The following is a 20546-nucleotide window of genomic DNA, read 5'->3' as shown; positions in this document are numbered from 1 at the left end:
TGAAGAAACCAACCTCAGAAAGAGAAGGAACCCACCTCAACATCATAGAGGCTATACATAAAAAGCCCAAAGCCAACATCATAATAGTGAATGGGGAAAAACCAAAAGCATTTTCTTTGAATCTGGAACAAAGCAAGGATATCCCCTCACATCACTCCTATTTAATATAGTACTAAAAATTCTAGCCAGAAAAATTACAGAAATGTTTTAAGAAAAAAAACTAGGGGCGATCCAAGATGGCAGACTAGAGGGTGAATGCATTCCATGACGCTCCAGGACTCAGGATTCAAGAAGAAATACTGAGATAACTGGGACAAGCACAGAGCTGCTGGGCAAGACTTCTCTGCTGGGAAGATAGAATAAAAGACCCAGGCCCAGACCAGCCAGGCCCCAGCCCACAGTACAGAAACCCTTCGGTTGATCATAGGTCAACACATGGAAGCGCCTCTGCCCACTAGCAGGGAATTTACCCCACCTGGAGGCCACCATCCCTAGAGGGGCAACATCCTTTTTGGGTCACTGCATTATCGACCTCCTCCAAGACTTCAGACTACTAAAGACAAGGAGGTGAGTTATTAGAAACCTGCAGGGAAACTATAAGTCAATAGGAGGGAAACTGTAATACCTCAGATTTTCACTACTAGAGGGGAAGACACCTGAGCAATATGAGAAAACAAGGGAAAAAAATGCCCCAAATACACAAAGATGGTACATCAATAAAATCCAATGACAGCATGGCAGAAGAAATGTCAGAAAGGGAGTTCAGAATGTACATAATTAAAATGATCAGAGAAGCAAACGATGAGCGAGAGCAAATGCACACATTGAATGACTGTACCAATCAACAGTTAAAAGAGCAAATGCGGGAGGCAAAGGACCATGTCAATAAAGAGATAGAGATTCTAAAAAAAAACCAAATTCTTGAAATGAAGGAAACAATAAACCAAATTAAAAACTCCATAGAAAGCATAACCGATAGAACACTTAGAAGACAGAACCTCAGAAGACAAAATATTTAAGACAAAATATTTAATCTTCAAAACAAAGTTGACTGAAGAGAGAAGATGGTAAGAAATCAAACAGAATCTCCAAGAATTATGGGATACAACGAAAAGGCAAAATTTAAGAATTATTGGAATTGAGGAAGGCACAGAAAAACAAACCAAAGAAATGAACACTATTCAATGAAATAATATCAGATAATTTCCCAAATCTAAAGAATGAAATGGAAAATCAAGTACAAGAGGCATATAGGACACCAAATACACAAAATTACAACAGACCCACACCAAGGCACATTATTATGAAAATACCTAACATACAAAATAAAGATAGAATTTTAAAGGGTACAAAAGAAAAAAATCAAATTACATTCAGGGGGAAACCAATATGAATATCAACAGATTTTTCAACCTAGACCCTAAAAGCTAGAAGGGCCTGGAACAAGATTTACCAAGCCCTGAAAGAAAACAGATGCCAACCAAGAATCTTATACCCAGCAAAACTTACCTTCAGTTTGATGACAAAATTAAATCCTTCCATGATAAACAAAAGCTAAAAGAATTTACAAATAGAAAGCCTGCACTACAGAACATTCTCAGTAAAATGTTCCATGAGGAAGAGATGAAAAACAACGATGTAAATCAGCAAATGGAGGAACTACCCTAAGGGAAGAGCCAAATAAAGGAGATACCAAATCATGTTAAAAAACAAAAATAAATCAAAATGACCAGGAATACAAATCATATCTCAATAATAACCCTGAATGTTAATGACCTGAACTCATCAATCAAAAGACACAGACTGGTGGATTGGATTAAAAAGAAAGACCCAACAATATGCTGCCTGCAAGAAATCATCTCATAGAAAAATATACCCACAGACTAAAGGTGAAAGGATGGGAAAAAACATACCATGCACATAAACACAGCAAAAAAGCGGGGGTGTATCCATCCTCATATCAGATAATGTGGACTTCAAGCCAAAGTAAGTCAGAAGAAATAAAGAAGGACATTTCATTTATGCTTAAAGAAGCATAAATCAGCAAGACAGAACAATCATAAATATTTAGGCCCCAAACAGTGGCTCATCCATGTACGTCGAACAAATCCTTCTCAATTCCAGAAATCAAATAGACCACAACACAATAATACTAGATGACTTTAACACACCTCTCTCACTACTGGACAGATCTTTCAAACAAAAATTGAACAAAGAAACCATAGATCTCAATAACACAATCAATAATTTAGACTTAATGGACATTTATAAAATATACCATCCAACAAAGAGCAAATACACTTTCTTCTCAGCAGCACATGGATTCTTCTCTAAAATAGACCATATATTATGCCACAAAGCTACTGTTAGCAAATACAAAAAGAGAGAGATACTACCTGGTATTCAATCAGATCATAATAGAATGAAATTAGAAATAAATGACAAAGTAAAAAACACAAATTCCTCCAACATGTGGAGATTGAATAATACCCTACTGATGATGAATGGATAACAAAAGACATCAGAGGGGAAATAAAAAAATTCTTAGAGGTAAACAAGAAAAGATACAACATATCAAAATCTCTGGGACACAATGAAAACAGTACTAAGAAGAAAAATCACTTCATGGAGCACATTCAATAAAAAGAAGAAAAAGTCAACAAACAAGTGACCGAACACTACAGCTCAAAGCCCTAGAAAAAGAAGAACAGCTCAACATCCAAAGTAGTACAAGACAGGAAATAGTTAAAATCAGAGCTGAAATCAATGAAATTGAAACAAAAGAAATAAATGAAAAATTAGACAAAATAAAAAGTTGGTTCTTTGAAAAAATAAATTGATAAACCCTTAACCACGCTAACAAAGAGAAGAGAGAAAATCTGGGATGAAAAAGGATATATCATGACACACATGACTGAAATACAAAACATAATTAGAAGCTATTTTGAAAATCTATACTAAACAAAACAGAAAATCTCAAAGACATCAACAGATTTCTAGAGACAGATGATCCACCCAAATTGAATCAGGAGGACATACACAATTTAAATAGATCAATTCCAAGCAATGAAATAGAAATTCTCAAGAAAATTTTAGCAAATAGCATACAAATACATATTAAAAAGATAGTGCACCATGATCAAGTGGGTTCTATCCCAGGGATGCAAGGTTGGTTCAACATTCAGAAATCAATAAATGTAATTCACCATATCAACAGACTTAAAGTTAAGAATCACATGATTAGATGCAGAAAAAGCATTTGATAAAATACAGCACCCCTTCATGCTCAAAACACTAAAAAAAAAATAGGATAGAAGGAACATTCCTCAACATTGTGAAGGCTATCTATGCTAAGCCCACAGCAAGTATCATTCTAAATGGAGAAAAACTGAAAACATTCCCCGTTCAAAACTGGAACAAGGCAGGGATGCCCTCTTTCACCACTTCTATTCAACATCGTCCTTGAAACTCTAGCCAGAGCAATTAGACAAACCAAAGAAATTAGCCTCAAAAATAAATACTTGGGAATTAATCTAACAGAAGAGGTGAAAGACCTCTACAATGAGAACTACAGAACACTAAAGAAAGAAATTAAAGAAATTCTTAAAAGATGGAATGCTTTCCCAGGTTCTTGGATAGGTAGAATTAATATTGTCAAAATGGCCATACTACCAAAAGTGCTATAAAGATTCAATGCAATTCCAATTAAAATACCAATGATGTACCTCACAGATATAGAGCAAGCAATCACGAAACTCATTTGGAAAAATGACCCAGAATAGCTAAAGCAATCCTTAGCAGGAAAAGTGAAGCAGGGGGTATCACAATACCAGAACTTCCACTACACTACAGAGCAACGGTAATAAAAACTGCATGGTATTAGAACCAAAATAGGTAGATCAATGGTACAGAATAGAGGACATGGACACAAACCCCAACAAATACAATTTTCTCATACTAGACAAAAGTGCCAAAAATATGCAATGGACAAAAGATAGCCTCTTCAACAAATGGTGCTGGGTAAACTGGAAATTCATATGCGGCAGAATGAAACTAAACCCCTATCTCTGACCCTGCACAAAACTCAATTTAAGACGAATCAAGGACCTTGGAATCAGACCAGAGACCCTGCACCTTATAGAAAAAAGTAGGTCCAAATCTTCATCATGTCAGCTTAGGATCAGACTTCCTTAACATGACTCCCAAAGCACAAGAAATAAAAGCAGGAATCCATAATTGGGATAGACTCAGACTAAATAGCTTTCTCTCAGCAAACAAAACTATCAGCAATGTGAAGAGAGAGCCTACAGAGTGGGAGAAAATATTTGCAACACATACTTCAAATAGAGCAGTAATCTCGAGAATCTATGAAGAACTCAAAAAACTTTACACCAAGAATACAAATAACCCAATTAACAAATGGGCTAAGGAAATGAGCAGCCACTTCACAGAATAAGATCTACAAGCAATCAACAGATACATGAAAAAATGTTCAACATCTCTAGTAATAAGAGAAATGCAAATCAAAACTACCCTAAGATTCCATCTCACCCCAATTAGAATGGCGATTATCAAGAACACAAGCAACAACAGGTGTTGGCAAGGATGCGGAGGGCTTGCAAATTAGTGCAGCCACTCTGGAAAGCAGTGTGGAGATTCCTTAGAAAACTTGGAATGGACCCATCATTTGACTCAGCTATCCCACTCCTTGGCCTACATTCAAAGGATTTAAAATCAGCATACTACAGTGATGCAGCCACATCAATGTTCATAGCTGCTCAATTCACAATAGCCAGATTTTGAAACCAACCTAAATGCCCTTCAATAGATGAACAGATAAAGAAACTGTGATATGAATATCACTCAGTCATGAAGAAGAATAAAATTATAGCATTTGCAGCCAAATGGATGAAGTTGGAGAATATCATGCTAAGTGAGATAAGCCAATCCCAAAAAAAACCAAAGGACAAATGATATCTCTGATAAGCAGATGATGATACATAATGGGGGGTGGGAGGGAGGCAAGTATGGATTACAATGAGGAAAAAAACAGGTGGGAGGGGTGGGGGGAATAAAAAATAACAGATTGAGACAAACATCATTACCCTATGTACATGTATGATTACACAAATGGTATGACTCTATTTCATGTACAACCAGAGAAACAAATTGTATTCCATTTGTTTACAATGAATCAAGATAAATAAATTTTTAAAAAATTGTATTAATACACACAAACTGCCATGGAGAATCATACAACTTAAACCAACAATTTAAAGCAAATAAACTATGAAACTAGCCTAGGTGTCCATTAACAGATGAATGGATAAAGAAAATGTGGTATACATACACAGTGGAGATTTATTCAGCCATAAAGAAAAATGAAATTTTCAAGAACATGAATGGAACTTGAGGCAGACCATTACATTAAGTGAAATAAGCCAAATGCAGGAGATTAAGAGTTATTCTTTTCTTTCATTATATGGACACTAGAGAGAAAAAACAAAAAGTGGGGGATGGGCAGAAATCTCATGAAAACCAAAGGGAGATCAGTAAAGGGAGGGAGGGAGGAGAAGAAAAGGGAAAAGTGCTGGGGAATGATACTGGCTGAATTATATGTTATATTGTGTGCATGTACAAATATGTAACAAATCTCATCATATGTACAACTACAATGCATCAGTAAAAATCTGGAAAGGGAAAAGAATTTAAAAAAGGATTGATAAAATACTTAAAAAAAAGAAAAAAACTAAAATGTGGGAGAAAATCTTTACTACTCTTCTGACAAAGAATCAATATCTAGAATACAGGAAACAAAAGGGAAAAAAATAGGAAAAGTAGATGTCAAATTATCACCATTTGCAGATAACATGATCCTATACTGAGAAGATCCAAAAACTCCATCAAAGACTACTACAGTTAATAAATTCTGCAGAGTAGCCAGTTAGAAAATCAACACATGAAAATCAAGACCTTTTCTATGTACTAATAATGAATCTGAGAAAGAAATCAGGAAAACAATCCCATTCATAACAGCAGCAAAAAAAAAAAAACAAAAAACAAAACTTAGAAATAAATCTAACCAAGGTAGTGAACAATATCTACCACGAAAAGAATAGAACACTGAAGAAAGAAACTGAAGACTTCAGGAGATGGAAAGACCTCCCATGTTCATGGAGAGGTAGAATTAGCATGTTAAAATGGCCATACTTGCAAAAGCAATATACAGATTCAATGCAATTCCCATCAAAACACCAATTACTTTCTTCACAGAACTATGAAGAACTATGAAAAACAGTCCTTCCTAAAATTCATCTGAAAGAATAAAGACCCAGAACAGCCAAAGCAATTCTCAGTTAAAAAAAAAAAAAAAATGCTGGAGGCATCACAATACCTGATTACAAATTACATTACAAATCTACAGTAACAAAACTGTACTGGCATAAAAACAGATACAAAGACCAATTGTTTTAAAAAAAAAAAAAAAAAAAGACAAAAAAATACAGATACAGTCATCTGATCTTCAACAAAGGTGCCAAGAACATACACTGGAGAAAAGACAACCTCTTTCACAAATGGTATTAAACTAGTTATCCATATGTAGAAGAATGAGACTAGTTCCTTATCTCTCTCACCCTACATAAAAATCAACTCATAATGGATCAAAGAAACATTTGGAATTGGACCAGAAACTATGCAACTCCTAAAATAAAACAAAGGGTCAATCACAATCAGTCACAAAAGGGGAATGGGGAGAAGCAAGTTTTTGCACAGCAAAACATTAAAAGCATCAACAAAAAAAAACTAAAATGTGGGAGAAAATCTTTACTACTCTTCTAGAATACATAAAGAACTCAAAAAACCACTGAAGAAAGAACCTAATCAACGAATTAAAAAATGAACCAAAGATATTTCTCAAAAAAAGAAACAGAATTGCCAACAAATGTATGGGAAAAATATACAACATCTTTAGCAATTGGGAAAATGCATATCAAAACTACAGAGATTTCATCTCATTCTGGTTAGAATGGCAGCCATCAAGAATACAAATAATAGTAAAAACTAGAGAAGATATGGGGAAAAAGGAACACTTTGATGGGCAAAAATCATTATGGAGGTTCCCCAAAAGACTACAAATGAAATCACCATGTAACCCAGCTATATCACTCCTCGGCATCTATCCTTACACACTGAAGTTAGCATACTATAGCAATAGATGCCCATGTTTAGAGCAGCAAATTCCCAACAGCCAAATTATGGAACCAGCCTAAGTATCCGTAAACAGATGATTCCATAAAGAAAAATGTGGTTTATATACACAATTAAATGAGGAGTGAAGTAATATCATTTGTAGGTAAAGAGAGAGAATGAGAGCACATGTAAAGCAAACTAAGACAAACTCAAAATTGACTGGTTCATATATCTTCTCTTTTATGTGAAAGCTAAAGAAAAAAAGAGGAAAAGAAGGTGTGTGTGTGTGTGTGTGTGTGTGTGTGTGTAGCAGGGGTCTCATGAAAATAGAAGGGAGACAAGTAGAGTAGAGGAAGGGAACCAGGGGGATTAAAGAGGAGATAATTGGAAACAAAACTGACCAAATTATATTGTTACACTGCATGCATTTACAAATATGTAACAACAAATCCCTTTCTTGTGTATAATTACAATGCACCCAATAAATAAATAAATAAAAGTTTGAGGCCAACCTGGATAACTCAGCAAGACCCTGTCTCAAAAAAGGTTGGAGACTGTAGCTCAGTGATGGAGTACCCCTAGATTCAATCCCCAGTACTGAAAAAAAAAATAATAGTAAATAAGATAAAAATCAGAAAAATAAGAGTATACTGAAAAATATGTAAAACCAAAAAAACATAGGAGAAATAAGAAACATATATGAACAAAGAGAAAAATAGCAGATATTAACTCTTACTAGATAAAAACCACATCAATAATTATATTAAATGTGAGTGGATTAAATACACAAATGCCAGAGACTCCCATTGTAATCAGGCAAGAAAACATAAAATCCAGACCAGAAAATAAGTAAAATTATCTTAAGTCACAGATGACATGATCTTGTATGTAGAAAATCCTAAACAATCATAAACTTTTAGAGCCAATAAACAAGAAAGATCACAGGATACAAGACCATTTAAAAATAAGTTGTATTTCTATTCTATCAACCAAGAAATCTAAAATGAAATGATCTGCAATAGCACTGACATGAAAATACTTATGAATAAGTTAACAATAAAAGTACAAAACTGGTACATTGAAAACTACCACACACTTCTAAGGAAAACTGAAAGGACCTAAATAAGTGGACCAAGCTTGCTTGTGTACTGGAAGACAATATTGTTAAGATGGCACTATCACCCCAAATGACCTAAATATTCGATGTACAGCTTCAATAAAACTCCCATTAAAATCCCAGTAGGCTATTCTTTTCAAAAACTGATGAGCTGAACCTAAAATATATATATATATATATATATATATATATATATATATATGTGTGTGTGTGTGTGTGTGTGGAAATGCTAAGGATCCTGAATAGCCGAAACTGTTTTGAAAAGAAGACAGTATGAAAACATACTTCTTGAATTTTCAAAGAAGATTTAAGGTTGCTCAGGTATGGGGCAGGAGTGACAACCAATTGCAAATAGGCAACAAGGATCTTTTTGCAGTGATGGAAACAGTGTAAAACTAGATTGTGATGATAGCTACATGAATCTAATGGCAAAAAACTAGGGAAAATCTCGGATTCCTTCAACAAGAAAAAGGATTTAAAAGAAAACACTCAAAACAAAAAAACAAAGAAAAGCTTAAAAATAATGCATAAAAACAACTAGAAAAGGAGACTACAGATAATGAGATCAGTTAGAAGACATTAGTTTATAGGCTAAGTATCTAAATTAAATAGGAATGGAGGACAGATATAAAAAGAATCACCTGTAATTGGCAGTAATTATTAAGAAACTGTTAACATTTACTAAGCATTTACTATGTTGCAACCCTTGAGAAAAGCATAATATGCTATTTCTCCAACAAAACAACTGTTTAAAGCATGATTTCCCTCTAATACAGACAGAGATACTGAGGATGGAGAAGTTATATAAATTTACCCAAGGTTATAGACCTGGAAAATGCAAGCAGCTAGTGTGTCTGTGAGTTTTTGCCAACAAAGATTAGGAGGTGGGGGAAGAATGCCAAATAACTGTGAGGTCTTGGCTTTTTCCCCCACTTCTCATGATTAATTATTTTTTAGTTGTGCAATCTTAGTAACCATGTTCATATAAGGGAATGATATAATTGTATCTTCAGGAATCCAACTGATTTCTGGAGCTTAGATAAACAGTTTGGACTTACCTGGTACTATAATTTAGATACAGAATGCTCCCCAGAAGCCCATGTATTTTTTTAAGGGCTGAGTCCCAGCATGGTGCCATTAAGAGGAAATGGAACCTTTAAGAGGTGTAGTCCAGTTGTAAATCTTATGTCACTGGGTGCATGCCCTCAAAGATGATAATAGAACCCAGCCTTAATTCTTCTCTTCTTTTACTGGCCATGAGGTAAATGACTCAGCTCCTCCAAAAATCTCACTGCTATGATGTACTCCCTTATCAAAGATCTAAGAGCAATGGGATCAATTGCCCATGTGCAGAAACCTGCAAAACTATAAGCCAAAATAAATCTTTAAACCTTTCTTCATTGTCAGTCACCACAGGTATTTGTGTTATAGTAATGGAAAGCTGACAAACACATCCATGCTGCTTTTTATTTAATGAGTAATTACTAAAACTACCAAATTGGGTGTCATGTCCCTCAGTTCCAAGAGAGTAAAAACAACTTGAGTTACAATCATGTACCTTTCTTCCATATGGTTTCTCTACCATATTGCTGTCACTGTCAGAATTTTCACTCTGAACCGGTTTTGCGAACCCAGATTTGGGCATTTTATAGCTATTCAGCTAGCTTCTTCTTTTATCAGTCTTCTCATCCTGGATCTGTAAAGAATGGATATATAACAGTTATTGGTATATACACACAATAGAACCTCTAAAAGTTAAGCACCACAATTAGTGCAATCTTGTTTTTCTTATGTCTCTATAAGATCATTTATTTTCTCAAGTCTATTCCAAACTAAAAATAAGTTTTTACTTAACAATTTGAGGTTATAATTAAGGTTCCATTGTTTAAGTCCACTCAACTAGTCACTGACAAAAAAGAGAATTATGTTATTTCCCATCTTCTCTACACTACTTGTATCTTTTACTTTCTTGATAATCAGAAGCACTGAAATCCCCAAAAAAGATTCCCTGCTAGTTCTGTGAATCTTCATTTGTGAAGATTCGACCAAGAACCTTATAGGTCTGATTGGTTATTTTACATCATCTAATTTCCTATATTAAACCATTCCCACTTAAAATCCCTGGTGCAGTTTCCAATTCTTCACTAAGTATTCCCAGGCATTTTAACCTGTTCGCCAATACAATATTTATACTGTATTGAAATTATTGCTATGTGCACCATTTTCTTTCAATTTGTTCAGCCTTTTCGCTCCTACTCTGTAAACTGACTGAAGAGGTTAGGTGTTCTGCCAGAAGCTTATACTTAGGACAAGATTATGCTTGAGAAAGCTAGAAAAAAATTTTGAGGTTTTATATAAAAAAGAGGAAGTTGAAAGCTAGACTCGTTTTGATGTCTGATGAGCTATTAGCCACATGTGGCAATTTAAAGTTTAATTAAAATTAGATGACATTAAAGTAGCTACTACAATTTACACTATAGAGATACATTTCTTTCACCACAGAAAGCTTTATTGCACTGTAGTGGGTTAGACAGAAGCTCTTGGTCAAGAGTCGCACAACAAACAGAATGACTGATGAGTTTCTTTTTAACTCTTTCATGCTATCAATCTCCTATACATATCACTGGTCTAAGAAAACTGTCATTTTGATAGTCACGTGAATAATTAAAATCCAGACACTGTCAACAAAGTATTAATAAAATCTGCTAAGTTCTTCAATTGTTCTACTGGTGCTTAAAATTTTGGTTTTGGTCTTTTATGACATTACAAAGAAGAGGCACAGCTTATACCTTAGGGCCACTCAACTGTTTCAGCTATTACCAAATAAACAATCACTTAAATAGCACTGTCTTCAAAGCTGGCTATGTGTAAAGCTTAGGGAAAGGTAAAGTTACATTAGCCATATAAAACCACAAACTCAAACTCAAAATCAAACTAAGTCTATGTGAAATTATGAAAACAATAGTAATATCTCCTTCATAGATGAAGCAAAGCAAGTTATTAGTGAAATAAAGGAGTGTGATATTAAATAGATTATATATTATAAACTTTATTAAATCTCTACTTGGAAAAATGTTAGCACTTACATGATGAAAATCACAATTCTATTCCAAAAATGTCATTTCAATCAATAGATATTTATCATGTGATATATAACTAGGTTCTGGTCCTGAGATGTAAACTGCAAAACTATAAAAAGTCAAACCAAAAATCACATTACATAATTAAAATAGAGTATTTAAAAATGTACAAATAACCCAACAGGATAGAACACCTGGAAGACAGAACCTCAGACATTGAAGAAAAATACTTAATCTTGAAAAAAAAGTTGACCAAACAGAGAAGATGGTAAGAAATCATGAACAGAATCTACAAGAATTATGGGATGTCAAGAAAAGACCAAATTTAAGAATTACTGGATTGAGGAAGGCTTAGAGAAACAAACCAAAGGAATGAACAATCTATTCAATGATATAATATCAGAAAATTTCCCAAATCTGAAGAATAAAATGGAAAACCAGGGACAAGAGGCTTATAGAACTCCAAATATACAAAAACACAACAGACCCACACCAAGGCACATTATTATGAAAATACCTAACATACAAAATGAAGACAGAATTTTAAAGGCTGCAAGAGAAAAGAATCAAATTACATTTGGGGGAAACCAATAAGAATATCAGATTTCTCAATCCAGACCCTAAAAGCTAGAAGGCCTGGAACAAGATTTACCAAACCCTGAAAGAAAACAGATGCCAACCAAGAATCTTATACCAGCAAAATTTACATTCAGATTTGACGACAAAATAAGATCCTTCCATGATAAACAAAAGCTAAAGGAATTTACAAAAAGAAAGCCGGCATTACAGAAAATGCTCAGCAAAATATTCCATAAGGAAGAGATGAAAAACAACGATGTAAATCAGCAACAGGAGGAACTAGCCTAAAGGAATAGCCAAATAAAGGAGAAACCAAATCATGTCAAAAAACAAAAAATGAGTCAAATGACTGGGAATACAAATCATATCACAATAATAACCCTGAATGTTAATGGCCTCAACTCATCAATCAAAAGACATAGACTGGCAGATTGGATTACAAAGAAAAATCCAACAATATGCTGCCTGCAAGAGACTCATCTCAAAGAAAGAGATACCCACAGACTAAAGGTGAAAGGATGGGAAAAAACATACCATGTACATAAACACAGCAAAAAACCTGGAGTATCCATCCTCATTTCAGGTAATGTGGACTTCAAGCCAAAGTTAGTCAGAAGGGATAAAGAAGGACATAACATACTGCTTAGGGGAAGCATAAATCAGCAAGACATAACAATCATAAATATCTATGCCCCGAACATTGGTTCATCCATGTACGTCAAACAAATCCTTCTCAATTCCAGAAATCAAATAGACCACAACACAACAATACTAGGCGATTTTAACACACCTCTCTCACCACTGGATAGATCTTCCAAACAAAAATTGAACAAAGAAACCATAGATCTCAATAACACAATCAACAATTTAGACTTAACAGACATATATACAATATACCATCCAAAAAAGAACGAATACACTTTCTTCTCAGCAGCACATGGATCCTTCTCTAAAAGAGACCATATTGTATGCCACAAAGCTAATGTTAGCTAGTACAAGAAGATAGAGATACTACCTTGTATTCTATCAGATCATAATGGATTGAAACTAGAAATAAATGACAGAATAAGAAACAGAAACTTGTGCAATACCTGGAGATTAAATAATACACTATTATATGATGAATGGATAACAGAACATCATATCAAAATCTCTGGGACACTGTGAAAGCAGTACTTAGAGGAAGATTTATTTCATGGGGCACATTCAACAAAAGAAGTAGAAATCAACAAATAAACGACTTAACACTACAGCTCAAAGTCCTAGAAAAAGAAGAGCAGACCAACACCAAAAGTAGTAGACGATAGGAAATAGTTAAAATCAGAGCCGAAATCAACAAAATTGAAACGAAAGAAACAATTCAAAAAATTGACAAAATAAATAGTTGGTCCTTTGAAAAAATAAATAAAATTGATAGCCACACTAACAAAGAGGGGGAAAACTCAAATTACTAAAATTTGGAATGAACAAGGAAATATCACAACAGACACGAGTGAAATACAAAACATAGTTAGAAGCTATTTTGAAAATCTATACTCCAACGAAACAGAAAACCTCGAAGACATCAACAAGTTTCTAGAGACATATGAATTTCCTAAACTGAACGATGAGGATATACACAACTTAAATAAATCAATTTCAAGCAATCAAACAGAAGAGGTCATCAAAAGCCTACCAAAAAAGAAAAGTCTGGGACCAGATGGGTTCTCAACTGAGTTCTACAAAACCTTTAAAGAAGAGCTCATTCCAATACTCCTCAAAGTATTCCATGAAATAGAAGAGGAGGAAACCCTCCCAAACTCATTCTATGAAGCCAATATCACACTGATACCTAAACCAGATAGAGACACATCAAGGAAAGAAAATTTCAGACCAATATCTGTCATGGACATTGACGCAAAAATTCTCAACAAAATTTTAGCAAATCACATACAAAAATATATTAAAAAGATAGTGCACCACGATCAAGTGGGTTTTATCCCAGGGATGCAAGGTTGGTTCAACATCCGGAAATCAATAAATGTCATTCACCATATCAACAAACTTAAAGTTAAGAATCACATGATTATTTTGATAGATGCAGAAAAAGCATTCGATAAAATACAGCATCCCTTCATGCTCAAAACACTAGAAAAAATAGGGATAGTGGGAATATTCCTTAACATTGAAAAGGCCATCTACGCTAAGCCCATGGCCAATATCATTCTAAATGGTGAAAAACTGAAAGCATTCCCCTAAAAACTGGAACAAGGCAGGGATGCCCTCTTTCACCACTTCTATTCAACATCGCCCTTGAAACTCTAGCCAGAGCAATTAGACAAACCAAAGAAATTTAAAAGATACGAATTGGAAAAGAGGAACTCAAACTATCCCTGTTCGCTGATGACATGATTATATATTTAGAGGAACCTGGAAATTCCACCAGAAAACTTTTAGAACTCATAAGTGAATTCAGTAAAGTAGCAGGTTACAAGATCAATGCTCATAAATCCAATGCATTTTTATACATCAGTGATGAATCTCCAGAAAGAGAAGTTAGGAAAACTATCCCATTCACAAAATATTCTCAACAAAATACTCCATAAGGAGGAAATGGAAAACAACAATGTAGGTCAGCAAAGGGAGGAACTACCTTAAAGGAAAAACCATTCAGAAGAGAAAACAAGCCAAGTTTAAAACCAAAAATAAGCCCAAATGACTGGGAATACAAATCATATCTCAATAATAACCGTGAACGTTAAAGGCCTAAACTCATCAATCAAAAGACATAGACTGGCAGAATGGATTAAAAAGGAAGACCCAACAATATGTTGCCTTCAAGAGACTCATCTCATAGAAAGACATCCACAGACTAATGGTGAAAGGATGGGAAAAAACCTTCCACACACACTGACTCAGTATAAAAGTGGAGGTTTCCATCCGTATTTCAGATAAAGTAGACTTCAAGCCAAAGTTAGTCAGAAGGGATAAAGAAGGACATTTCATACTGCTTAAGGGAACCACAAATCACTAAGACATAATGATTGTAAATATTTATGCCCCAAACAAAGGTGCATCCATGTACATCAAACAAATCCTCAATTCCAGGACTCGAATAGACCAACACACAATAATTCTGGGTGACTTTAACATATCGCTGTCACCATTGGATAGATCTTCCAAACAAAAACTAAACAAAGAAACCATAGAACTCAATAACACAATCAATAATCTAAACTTAATAGACATATATAGAATATTTCATCCATCAATGAGAGAATTCACTTTCTTCTCAGCAGCACATGGAACCTTCTTGAAAACAGACCATATGTTATGCCATGAAGCAGCCCTTAGGAAATGCAAAAAAATAGAGACACTGCCTTGTGTTTTATCAGATTATAATGGAATGAAATTAGAAATCAATGACAAAAAACAGAAATTATTCCAGCACCTGGAGACTAAATAATATGCTATTGAATGAAACATGGATAATAGAAAACCTCAGGGAGGAAATAAAAACATTTTAGAGGTCAATGAGAATGATGATACAACATATCAAAATCTCTGGGACATTATGAAAGCAGTACTAAAAGGAAAATTCATTGCATGGAGTGCATTCAACAAAAGAATAAAAAGTCAACAACTAAATGACCTAACATTACAGCTCAAAGTCCTAGAAAAAGAATAGAACAACACCAAAAGTAGTAGAAAACAGGAAATAATTAAAATCAGAGCTGAAATCAATGAAATTGAAACAAAAGAAACAATTCAAAAAATTGACAAAATGTTGGTTCTTTCAGAAAGTTAAACAAAATAGACAAATCCTTAGCCACACTAACAAAGGAGAGAAAATTCAAATTACTAAAACTCATGATGAAAACAGAAATATCATGACAGACCCAACTGAAATACATAACATAATGAGAAGCTACTTTGAAAATTTATAGTCCAACAAAATAGAAAATACCTAAGACATTGACAGATTTCTAGAGACATATGCTCCTCCCAAACTGAACCAGGAGGACATACACAATTTAAACAGGTCAATTTCAAGCAATTAAATAGAAGAAGCCATCAAAAGCCTACCATCCAAGAAAAGCCCAGGACCAGATGGATTCTCAGCCAAGTTCTACAAGATCTTCAAAGAACTCATTCCAATACTTCTCAAAGTATTCCAGGAAACATTAGAGAACCCTACCAAACTCATTCTATGAAGCTAATATCACCCTCATACCAAACCAGGCAAAGACCCATCAAGGACAGAAAATTTTAGACCAATATACTTGATGAATATAGATGCAAAGATTCTTAACAAAATACTGGCAAACCGTATCCAAAAACATATTAAGAAAATTGTGTACCACCATCAAGCGGGGTTCATCCCTAGAATGCAAGGACGGTTTAATATTCATAAATCAGTAAATGTAATCCATCATGTTAATAGACTTAAGGATAAGAATCATATGGTAATTTCAATTGACGCAGAAAAAGCGTTTGAGAAAATACAACACTCCTTCATGCTCAAAATGCTAGAAAAAATAGGGATAGTAGGAACATACCTGAACATTTTAAAGGCTATTTATGATAAGCCCACAGCCAACATCATTCTTAATGGAGAAAAACAAAGTATTCCCTTTAAAAATGGGAACAAGACAGGGAAGGCCTCTTTCACCACTTCTATTCAACATCCAACTGGATATATTAGCCAGAGCAATTAGACAGACTATAAGAAATTAAAGAGATACAAATAGGAAAAGAGGAACTTAAGCTGTCACTATTTGCGGATAACATGATTCTCTATTTAGAGAATCCAAAAAACTCCTCCAGAAAACTTCTGGACCTTATCAATGAATTCAGCAAAATAGCAGGTTGTAAAATCAACACACATAAATCTAAAGCATTTTTATACATAAGTGATGAAACATCTAAAAGGGAAATGAGGAAAACAACTCCATTCTCAATAGCCTCAAAAAGAATAAAATACTTGGGAAGCAATCTAACCAAAGAGGTAAAAGATCTTTACAATGAAAACTACACAACATTCAAGAAAGAAACTGAGGAAGACCTTAGAAGATGGAAAGATCTCTCATATTCTTGGATAGGCAGAATTAATATTATCAAAATGGCCATACTTCCAAAGGCGCTATACAGATTTAACAATTCCAATTAAAATCCCTATGAAATTTCTCATAGAAACAGAAAAAGCAATCATGAAATTCATCTGGAAGAACAAAAGACCCAGAATAGCCAAAACAATCCTGAGCAGGAAGAGTGATGTAGGAGGTATCACACTACCAGACCTTAAACTCTACTATAGAGTAAAAGTAACAAAATGGCATGGTATTGGCATCAAAATAGACAGATCAACCAATGGTGCAGGATAGAAGACACAGGGACATCTCCACATAAGTACTGTTATCTCATACTAGACAAAAGTGCCAAAAACTTACAATGGAGAAAAGATAGCCTCTTCAACAAATAGTTCTGGCAAAACTGGAAATCCATATGCAGTAAAATGAAACTAAACCCATATCTCTCACCCTGTACAAAACTCAACTCAAAATGGATCAAGGATCTAGGAATTAGACCTGAGACCCTTCACCAAACAGAAGAAAAAGTAGGCCCAAATCTCCATCATGTTGGCTTAGGACCAGACTTCCTCAACAAGACCCCCAGAGCGTAAGAAATAAAATCAAGAATCAATAAATGGCATAGAGTCAAACTAAAAAATTTTTTCTCAGCACAGGAAACAATCAACAATGTGAAAAGAGACCCTACAGAGTGGGAGAAAATCTTTACCACACACACTTCAGACAGAGCACTCAACTCCAAAGTTTATAAAGAACTTAAAAAACCACCCTAAGATTTCATCTAACTCCCATTAGAATGGCTATTATCAAGAACACAAGCAATAATAAGTGTTGGTGTGGATGTGGGGGAAAAAGCACACTCATATATTGCTGGTGGAGTTGCAAATTGGTGCAGCCACTCTGGAAAGCAGTATGGAGATTCCTCAGAAAGCTTCGAATGGACCCACCATTTGACCCAGCTATCCCTCTCCTCGGTTTATATCCAAAGGCCTTAAAATCTGCATACTACAGTGATGCAGCCACATCAATGTTCATAGCAGCTCAATTCACAATAGCTTGATTGTGAAACCAACCTAGATGCCCTTCAACTGTCAAATGGATAAAGAAACTGGTATATATACACAATGGACTATTATTCAGCCATAAAGAATGGTAAAATGATGGCATTTGCTGGTAAATGGATGAAGTTGGAAAATATCATGCTAAGTGAAATAGGCCAAGCCCAAAAAACCAAAGGCCAAATGTTTTCTCTGATAAGTGCATGACAATATATAATGATGGGAGTGGTGGGGGGAAGAGAAGAATGAAGGAACTTTGGATAGTGTAGAGGAAAATGTGGCAGGAGGGGGGTGGGAATGGAAAAACAGAATGAAACAGAGAGTATTACCCTATTTATATGCAGGATTACATGAATGGCGTGAATATACATTGTGTACAATAAAATAAAAAGATGTACCCCATCTTGTGTACAATGTACCAAAATGTGTCTGTAAAAATAAAAAAGATTTTAATAAAACAAAAATTTTTTTTTCTTTTAAAAAGTAAGTGGTGGAAACTTTAAGAGGAGCTCTTCAGGTCACTGGGGGTGTGTCCTTCAAAGCGACTGTAGAACCCCAGTCTCTCCCTTTTTTCCCCCCTCTTTTGCTGCCTGGCCATGAGGTGAGCCATTTTGTACCACTATGATATGTGGCTTTGCCACAGTCCTAAAACAATAGGTTCAACTGATCATGTCCAAAACCTCTAATAAAAATTTGAGACAAAATAAACCTTTTCTCTTTATAGGTTGATTACCTCAGGTATTTGTTACAGAAAGGGAAAAACTGACCATCACAAATATAAGAAACACTAAATTCTTAAGGCTAAATATAACAAAAGGATCTAAACCTAAATCAAAACATTACCCAATTTCCTTCCACATTTACTATAAAGACAGAGTAATCAAGTCAGTATTTACTAACCTAATGTAAATATAGACATGAAGATTAGAACAGAATGGGATATCCAGAAATAGATATACAGGTATGTCCAACTGATTGTCAAAGAGCTGACAATCCAACGCACTGGGAAAAGGATACATTCTTTTCAACACATGGTATTTGACAACTGCATATCCATATGCCAAAAAAGTGGTATTTGACCCTCACCTCATATATCCAAATGCATCACACATCTAAAAGTATGAGCTAAAACTATACCACACCAAGCAGAAATAGTCCTGGATTATGAAAAACAAACTTTATAAAAGGAAAAAAATGAATAAATTGGATTTCCAAATAAAACCTTTTGCTCTTTAAATGACCTTGCTAGGAAATGAAAAGTGCCAGATGTGATGGCACACACCTGTAATCCTAATGACTTAAGAGGTTGAGATAGAAAGATCCCAAGTTTGAGGCCATCTCAGGAACTAGGCAAGACAGTGCCTCAAAACAAAAAAATAAAAAGCTGGGATGTAGCTCAGTGGTAAAGCACTCCTGAATTAAATCCCCAATACCTCCCCAAAATGAAAAGCATTTCATATAGGGAAAAAAATACCTGCAAATAACATCTCTGCAAATCACATCTTTATAAAAGATTCATGTCCAAAATAAATCAATAACTCCTATGCCTCAATAAGACAAACAACCCAAATTTAAAAGGAATAGAAGATTTTAACAGTACATCAATATATAATGAGTTGGGTGTAGTGACACATGGCCAGCAGCTAAGGGGGGCTGAGACAGGAGGACCCCCAAGTTCAAAGCCAGCTTTAGCAACTTAGCCAGACCCTGTCTTAAAACAAAAAACAGGACAGGGGATGTGGCTCAGTGGTTAAGTACCCCTCAGTTCAATCCCTGGTGCAAAAAAACAAACACACAAACACACACACACACAGTGAATGGCAAACAAGCACAGGAAATGATGCTCTACATCATTCGTCATCAGTAAAATTAGTAATGAACCACAATACACACTCAACAAAATGGATAAAATTAAAGTCTAAGATCAAGGGTTGGTGAGGGCATGGAGAAATTGGTACTTTCATATAGTCCTGGGGGTTCGGGGGGAAATGTACAGTGACACAGTCACGTAATAAATGAAAATAGCTGGTAGTATCTTCATGTGGCTAAGAAGACTCGAGGTATCTATTACACTACTTGTACTTTAACCTCTTTGCCCTAAGGGCTGCAGAGATGTACTTGTTAAAGCGATACTTTATTGTTTAAAGCCAGAGCAGATACAAGATCTAGTTTAGACTTTCAGCTAAAGAATACAGTTTAAATTGTTGATTGTACCTTTTCAAAAATGTTTCTTTACTTAAAATTAACACATTCTTGTCCTTACAGACGAAAGACATGACTAAAAGGAGAGAATTAGGGAAAAACTCTCAAGTGGGGTAAAGAGTCCAAGAACAAAGAAAGAATTCAGACTATTTGCAAGACAGGGCTGAGGAGGAGGAAAAAGAAAGAAAACACCTCCAGCTGGCAGTATGGTTGGAGAACTTTGGGAAACAGAAATAGACTTTGTGAAGCT

The 20546-nt window shown here is 34.9% G+C and overlaps 1 protein-coding gene across 7 annotated transcripts in view; it reads right to left on the bottom strand.

The window, feature by feature from the left end:
* Positions 1 to 20546, bottom strand: part of ANKRD12 (ankyrin repeat domain 12) — a 143810-nt gene that overhangs the window by 101609 nt on the left and 21655 nt on the right. For all 7 annotated transcript variants that reach the window (XM_079108432.1, XM_079108435.1, XM_079108438.1 and 4 more), the window contains exon 2: positions 9867 to 10004. In XM_079108432.1, the coding sequence (XP_078964558.1) occupies positions 9867 to 9953 (87 nt within the window). In that variant the 5' untranslated portion in view covers positions 9954 to 10004. The remainder of the gene's footprint in view (positions 1 to 9866; positions 10005 to 20546) is intronic.

The sequence above is a fragment of the Sciurus vulgaris genome (genome assembly GCF_902686455.1).
Source record: "Sciurus vulgaris genome assembly, chromosome: 13".
Classification (NCBI taxonomy): domain Eukaryota; kingdom Metazoa; phylum Chordata; class Mammalia; order Rodentia; family Sciuridae; genus Sciurus; species Sciurus vulgaris.
This window is presented reverse-complemented; position numbering and strand designations above follow the sequence as displayed.